At 47.5% G+C, this 6582-nt stretch overlaps 2 protein-coding genes across 2 annotated transcripts; one reads left to right on the top strand and one right to left on the bottom strand.

Moving 5' to 3' along the window:
• Nucleotides 1-305: 305 nt before the first annotated feature.
• LHYA1_G008326 (uncharacterized protein) lies at nt 306-1000 on the bottom strand (the record flags this gene model as incomplete). The annotated part of the gene is made up of 2 exons (XM_031153246.1): nt 306-894; nt 957-1000. 2 exons carry the CDS (start codon nt 998-1000, stop codon nt 306-308), a joined length of 633 nt encoding a protein of 210 aa, XP_031002155.1.
• An 887-nt stretch (nt 1001-1887) lies between these two features.
• Nucleotides 1888-3425, top strand: LHYA1_G008325 (Altered inheritance of mitochondria protein 6-like protein; the record flags this gene model as incomplete). The annotated part of the gene is made up of 2 exons (XM_031153245.1): nt 1888-2267; nt 2396-3425. The coding sequence occupies 2 exons, from the start codon at nt 1888-1890 to the stop codon at nt 3423-3425; spliced, it is 1410 nt and encodes a 469-aa protein (XP_031002153.1).
• Between the last annotated feature and the right edge of the window lie 3157 nt (nt 3426-6582).

Raw genomic sequence — 6582 nt, 5'->3', positions numbered from 1 at the left:
CATCATCGCCCTACTACCCCTCCACAATACTCCTCCTCACCTCCCCCAACTCCTCCCTCCGCCTCAAACTCCCACTCGCCTTCGGCACGTCCCCAACCTCCACCCCCGCGCCCCTCACCTTGAACTTCTCCCTCGGCGCTTTGGTAAACACAGGAGGCGCTTGCACCACATCTCCAAATGCCACCTTCCCCCCTCGCTCCCGTTGGATCTTAGCCCACGGATCATTCTCCCCGTCCTCAATCTCCCCCACAACCCTCTTTTTCTTCCCCTTCCCCTTCTTCTTCTTACTCGAAGACGTAGAAGCACTAGAATCTGCCCAAACGACCTGTCCACCCTCCCCCCTCCTCCAGCTCATCCATCTCCTTCTCCTCCAGCGCCGCCTCCCGCTTCTCTTTTATGCGCACATCTTGTTCCCGCCACTCCGCATACATCCTCTGCATCTTCTTCTCCTTCTTGGTCCGTCCCACCTTCAATCCCAACGGATCTTTCCCCCCCTTGGCCGTTTTATTAATCAGCCCGCTGACAGGCAAAGCGGCATCAACTCTGGCTGAAAACTCAGCCATACGCTCCCCGGGTTTTATCGTCGGCATTGGCGTCTTGGCCACGGCTTGCTCTTCTTGCTTCGCGGGCAGACCCGCATCCTCTTCCACCTTGATCTTCTTCTTCTTCGGCACCCGAACCCCGTCATCCAATCCCTTGGCCATCCTCTTCCCCGCCGAAAAGGCCATCAGCCGCGCAAACGCCTTGGGCGTGTCATCTGCGGTATCTACATTGCGCTTTCTCTTCTTGTTGCCGCGTCGCGTGTTCGTGAGCGAGCTGGTGAAGACGCCGTTTTCGTTGGCGGATTTGGAGACTGGGAGGGGGGTTGCGAGGGTGGTGGGGGGGAGGTCGGTGCTGGAGGGAGCAGGTTAGCTTGGGATGTGGAAGAGAGGTGTACCCAGGGTGGTGTAACGAACGTGGATTTATCGGTAGGACCTTTGCGAGTGTGTTTGTGAGGCATTGTGGGGACTGTGCTTGTGCCTGTGCCTTGTGCGCGTCTGAGCTGTGGGTGACAAAGGTTGTGCGCGTCTCAGGATTGTGTTGCGGTGTTTTGGATTATGTATTTTGTTTGGATTTTCTTGGTGGAGTGAGTGAGTGAGTGCTGCGATAAGTTTTTTTTACTTTGTCAGGGTCTCAGATATGCCGGTGCGGTGCGATCCCGGTAAAAGCTTAGCATGGCGAGTAAGACGGATAATCCAACACTACCATAGGAAGGACAGTAGGAGAGGAGATCTATAATTATATCGTCATTTACCGTGGTTTAACTAATTATTTAACCTCCGGAAAAAACTGTAGAAAGGCAGATATATTTCCCCCACTCTTGATTATCTCTTCCGCTAGAACCACCACTCTCTTCTCCACGTGGGGACAAGCTGGGGGTCTGGAAGGTCTGAGAGGCATACTATTCACACAAGTAGGGACCTATACCAGCCTTTCCTTTCTTCTTCTATTTTCCCCATCTATTATACTGTATATCACCTACCTGTGAATCTCTCTCTCTCTCTCTCTATATATATATCTACGACTGTCTCCTCCCTCGATGGCATTCCAACTCGTCAGTCTCGTATATGCTTACCCATCCAACCAAGACCAGTGACATTCTGGCCCCAAGGAACGCCAAAATCACGTCCACCGACGAATTAATACAACTAACTCACTGCGCCTCTCTCTCACCCCCTGGAAACGTACATATTGCACAAATTCTCTCCTTCTTTGGATTTCACTCATGGCAACACTTCTCTGGACTTTCTCTCTCTCTCTCTCCATTGATTGAATGCCAAGAAAGTGCCAAGCCGGTCCAGTCCTAGTCGGGTTCAGTCCAGTCGCTCTCGAGATCGTCAAATCATCATGGCCCATTCTCTGAGAACCCACCAAACCCACCAATTCCTCCCATGTCCCATTTCTACTACCGAATACGACCATGACGATACCTCCTCGACCTCAACATCCGACTCCCTTTGCAAACCACTCAATTCCTTCGACACCGACGATGGCGATGCATTTGTTCAGAGGAGGCCAAAGGATAACGTTTGGTGGAGGATAATGCCCGTACGAGCGCGAAGGAAGAAAGTCCTGCGGCAGGCGAGAGAAAAAGAAAAAAGCGACGTTGAAGGGGATGCGGAATTGCAAAAGTTATATTCCACCAAGAGAGTGAAGCGGAGAAGAACTCGGCAGAGGACGTGGTTCAATTACTGTATCTTTGGTGGCATATCTGGCTTGACCATCTTGTATGTCTGATCTTTTCCTTCCTTTCCTTTTCCTTAACCTTTTCCTCCCCTATTCTTTCTTCCTTTTCATCCCTCCCCTTTCCTACCTCCCCCACCTTCCCAAAGACAATTCTGACAGCACATACCAGAGCATTCCTCCTCACCACAAACCTCGTCCTAATCCTCGCCTCCCTTTTCTGGACCTCCGACATTGACCACGTTCTGCAAAATTGGGGACAGCCTGGGACTTCCTCAGAAGGCCTCTCCTGGTACCCTACCGATTTCACCCGGGACATCCTCCCCATAGCCTGCCATTCCCACAATGACTACTGGCGCCGTGTCCCACTGTTCTCGGGCTTGCGAGCAGGCTGCACCGGCACAGAAGCCGATGTATGGCTTTTTGATAATGAGCTGTTTGTTGGGCATAACACTGCGAGTTTGATCAGAAATAGAACCTTCCAAAGTCTCTATGTAAATCCACTGGTCAAAATACTGGAAGACCAGAACCCAAACACCGAATTCTACAACGGCACAAGCCATGGCGTATTCGACACCGATCCAGATGTTTCCCTCACACTACTTATAGATGTCAAAACCTCCGGCCCCGAAACCTGGCCCTGGGTCCTCGCACAACTCGAACCGCTGCGAGAAAAAGGCTGGTTGACATTCGTACAAGACAACACCCTCCACAAACGTCCCATAACAGTCGTCGGCACAGGAAACACCCCCTTCGACGTCCTGACCGCAAACTCCACCTACCGCGATGCCTTTTTCGACGCCCCCCTCGAGACAATGTGGGAAGCGCGCCATCCCTCATCCGATCCCCTCGAAGGAGACGAAGCCTCAGACATGCCTTCCACGCCCCTCCACAACGTCGGCCAAGGTCTTTCCGGCACCACAGCAAACAGTTCCTTCAACGAGCTAAACTCCTACTACGCGTCCGTCTCCTTCCACAAAGCAGTCGGCCGCATCTGGCGCGCTCGCCTTACTCCAAAGCAAATGAAGATCATCCGAGGCCAGATCAGAGGCGCGCATAGACGCGGTTTGAAAGCTAGGTATTGGGATCTACCGTCTTGGCCGCTGGGCTTAAGGAATCATGTTTGGGATGTCCTGATTAGGGAGGGCGTGGATATACTGAATGTAGATGATTTGAGGGGCGTAAGAAGGGTTGTTTGGTAGTGCATGTGCATGTGGCTCTTTGAATATACTGCTTTTGTTCCATCGTGACGCCTTCTTTTGAGAGTGATGTGAACTATCCATATCTCTATTCTCAACTCCTTACATCCCCAACACAACACAAGTGGAGCTGAAAGTAGATACACTTCCTGGACAGCACGGGACCCGCTGCGTCTTTCTACCCTCTTTGACGCTCTACCATTGCAACATGCTTCATCATATCCCATCATTCACCTCCTCAAATCCCCCCAAACGAATAAATAAACGAACATATATACCGTTTGAATACCAGCAAATACTTTCTCGACAGCATAGCACAGCATAGCACAGCACCGTATACCAACTCCCTCCCCTTCTTTTGGGAAAAGTAAAGCAAAACACGTCTTTCAAAGCCAACTTCTCTTTCTTTCCCTACTCCTGGTTCTGGTTCTGGTTCTGGGTCTGGTTCTGGTTCTGGGATTATGGGATTATGGGATTCATTAACTGCGGGTATTGCTAGGAAGCAAGTGGGTTAGATAGGCTGTGGAGTGTGGTGAGTGGAGATGTATGATATGAGTGGAGTAGAGGGGAGGGGGAGGGGGAGGGGCAATGCTGTTATGTAAGGAGTGGGGTGGGGTTTATAATTAGTCCATCTAGATAGAAGGAAGGTATGATATGCAAGTTATAGGCACAGTAAGTATCTTTTTCATTTTCCTATACGTAATACAAGCGTGCGTCCGCTCTATATATCTCTCGGGTGCGAACGAACGCCGAATAGAAGGAATATTGTGGAAAGTACCTAGGTAATAAGAATTCATACAAGGTTCGGGATAGTTGGTAGATCTTGCCCTCTACTTTCCACCCTTTTTTGCAAACTAATAGGCGTTATGTATTCCGTGGAGTGAGCTCCTATTCGCATCTATCCTTTGGTCATCCTATTCTACGTCTTCTAAATGAAGACTGGGAATTAACGGCAGCAGTGGATTATTGATAACAAGTACGTTTCTTTGTGTTTTAGACAAGATTTCCCAACGGCGCGGTAAAAAAGAAACTCGTAAGATATGAAAGTTGGAAGATAATTCTTGTCGGGTGTAGATAAAGTACCGTTTAACGAGCGATAATGCAGAGCAAGCAGATATCATGGCCCGCTGGTTCGTGAGATAAGCGTTTTGGGTTTCGATTTCGGGTTCTTGCTAAAAGGCTTATTCTTAAATTAACATGTACATGTGCTCTTTCCGTGTGCAGAAGAGACGAGCCATCCAGCGTTGAAGATTAGTTTTGGCTGAATAGTAAGGACTTGCTTCTAGAAGCACTCCAGCACTTGCGGTAAATAATGTATAGATATGAATGCCTTTCTAATGCGAACGCTAACACACTAGAACGTGAAGATTATCGTGGCGCTGTGACGTGGTGCCAAATAGCTCTTGATATATATATTCGGCATTTGTAGTTGGGATTGGGGATGTTGTTGGTATTGGTTTGCTGGTCGTATAGCATGTAGAGGAAGGATATGAATAACAACAGGATATGACTGACAGCAGGATATCTCTTGATAGTGAATAATGCTGCGATGAAATTATTGGAGCCTGGGAAGAGTCAGTTGACCCATATCCTCGGGGCCTGTGAAAACGCAAATAAACTACTATAAATGATCAGGAGTCTCAAAAGTAAATAGCTCTGCCTTGGTTACAAGGACCAGGCAATTGCATAGCATAGTATTCAGTGACGCGAATGGATTTATATATTGATCGTAAAAGCTTGACGAAGATGTTGAGTGCATACTAAATGCTATTTATTTGCCAAAGAATATAGATTGTTATGAGTTGAATAACAGCAAGTATTAAAACACACCCGGCTGCTGCGAGGAGCAAGAAGCAAAAAAGAAATTCGATACTTGAATGAGTAGAACGCTTTATTATATAATCAGTCCTCGGTTTCCATTTCAAGATATCCTGGCCCTGGAACTTTTAAACGTTGCGGATACAAGGTATTTTGAATGAAGTAGCAGAATGACAGTAGAGCATTTCTTGACAGCATTGTAAATTTCATAGGGAGGCCCTCTTATGCTATACTATTCGTGTTTGTGTTTGTATTAATTCTATACTCCAACCAAGAAAACGTCAGCAGCAAAAAGCAACCCATGCACTTGCAACTTGCAAACTGCAAAGATATTGTCATTTGGAAGCTGTGAAGCTCGCTGCAATACGTTTAAAAAAGGATGGTTGGTTAACTTGAATAGAGAATGTTAGATTTCTTAGATGACGCTCAATGACGGCAGAGAACGGAATGTTTATTGTTGATTGTTAATTTGTTCCATCAACATCCTATACAAGTCAAACACCATGTACGACGGCGCTAGCTACTAGCACAACGTCAAGTGAGTGTATCTAGAGAAATATATTTATGTCCCCTATTGAAAACTAGGAGTGAGAGCTCTAAAGAAGTCAAAAACAGCCTCAAATTAGCTCCTTGTCGTCAAATGCATTCCCTAACCGCTTTCCCCTTATATCACCTCTTTTCCCAAGCTGTCTGCCGCACCTCCTGCATCCTTATCACACACCGCCTATGCACTTAGTTCCAGTCTTGTCAGGCAGGACTAATGCCAAAAACAGTTGCAGACCCCCTAAGCCGCAGCTATAAAGAGTGCCTAGCCTCTACACCGCCTGCGAACAGAGTGTTTTATCAGGTATGGAAGATAGTAGGGTTGAAATAATAGACTTTTGCAAATCAAGAATTCTGAACAAACAAAGTCGGTACTCTGCGTCTTTGTGACTTGCATCATGCCGGCAGTTCATTCTGACAAACAATCCATGCATGGCCTTAAAGCAAAGCGACGCGATATTAAAGTGCAGTGCTAGTGGTCACATTCAATCGTCGTACAACTTACAGCTTTAATCAATAATATGTGCAGTGCAGTAGGGAGGTTGCATAGCGTGTCAGCTGAAGACTCCGCATAGCAGATATCTGATCGCCCGGCGCGTATCAATAGAGGAACGTTGTGAAACTGGAGATGGTAGGGAATGCAGCTGGTAAAGCAAACGTGGATCGATAGGAAGGCCCTGCATTGTTGTATTGACAAATAGAACGAATATGGAAATACTAGTTAGCAGATTCCTGTTTAAATCCTTACTGACACACTGATACTATGCTTTGCTCTTTGACGCTTTGGGCAAGGATCACC

Source organism: Lachnellula hyalina (genome assembly GCF_007821495.1).
Source record: "Lachnellula hyalina strain CBS 185.66 chromosome Unknown contig00185, whole genome shotgun sequence".
Lineage (NCBI taxonomy): Eukaryota > Fungi > Ascomycota > Leotiomycetes > Helotiales > Lachnaceae > Lachnellula > Lachnellula hyalina.
This window is presented reverse-complemented; position numbering and strand designations above follow the sequence as displayed.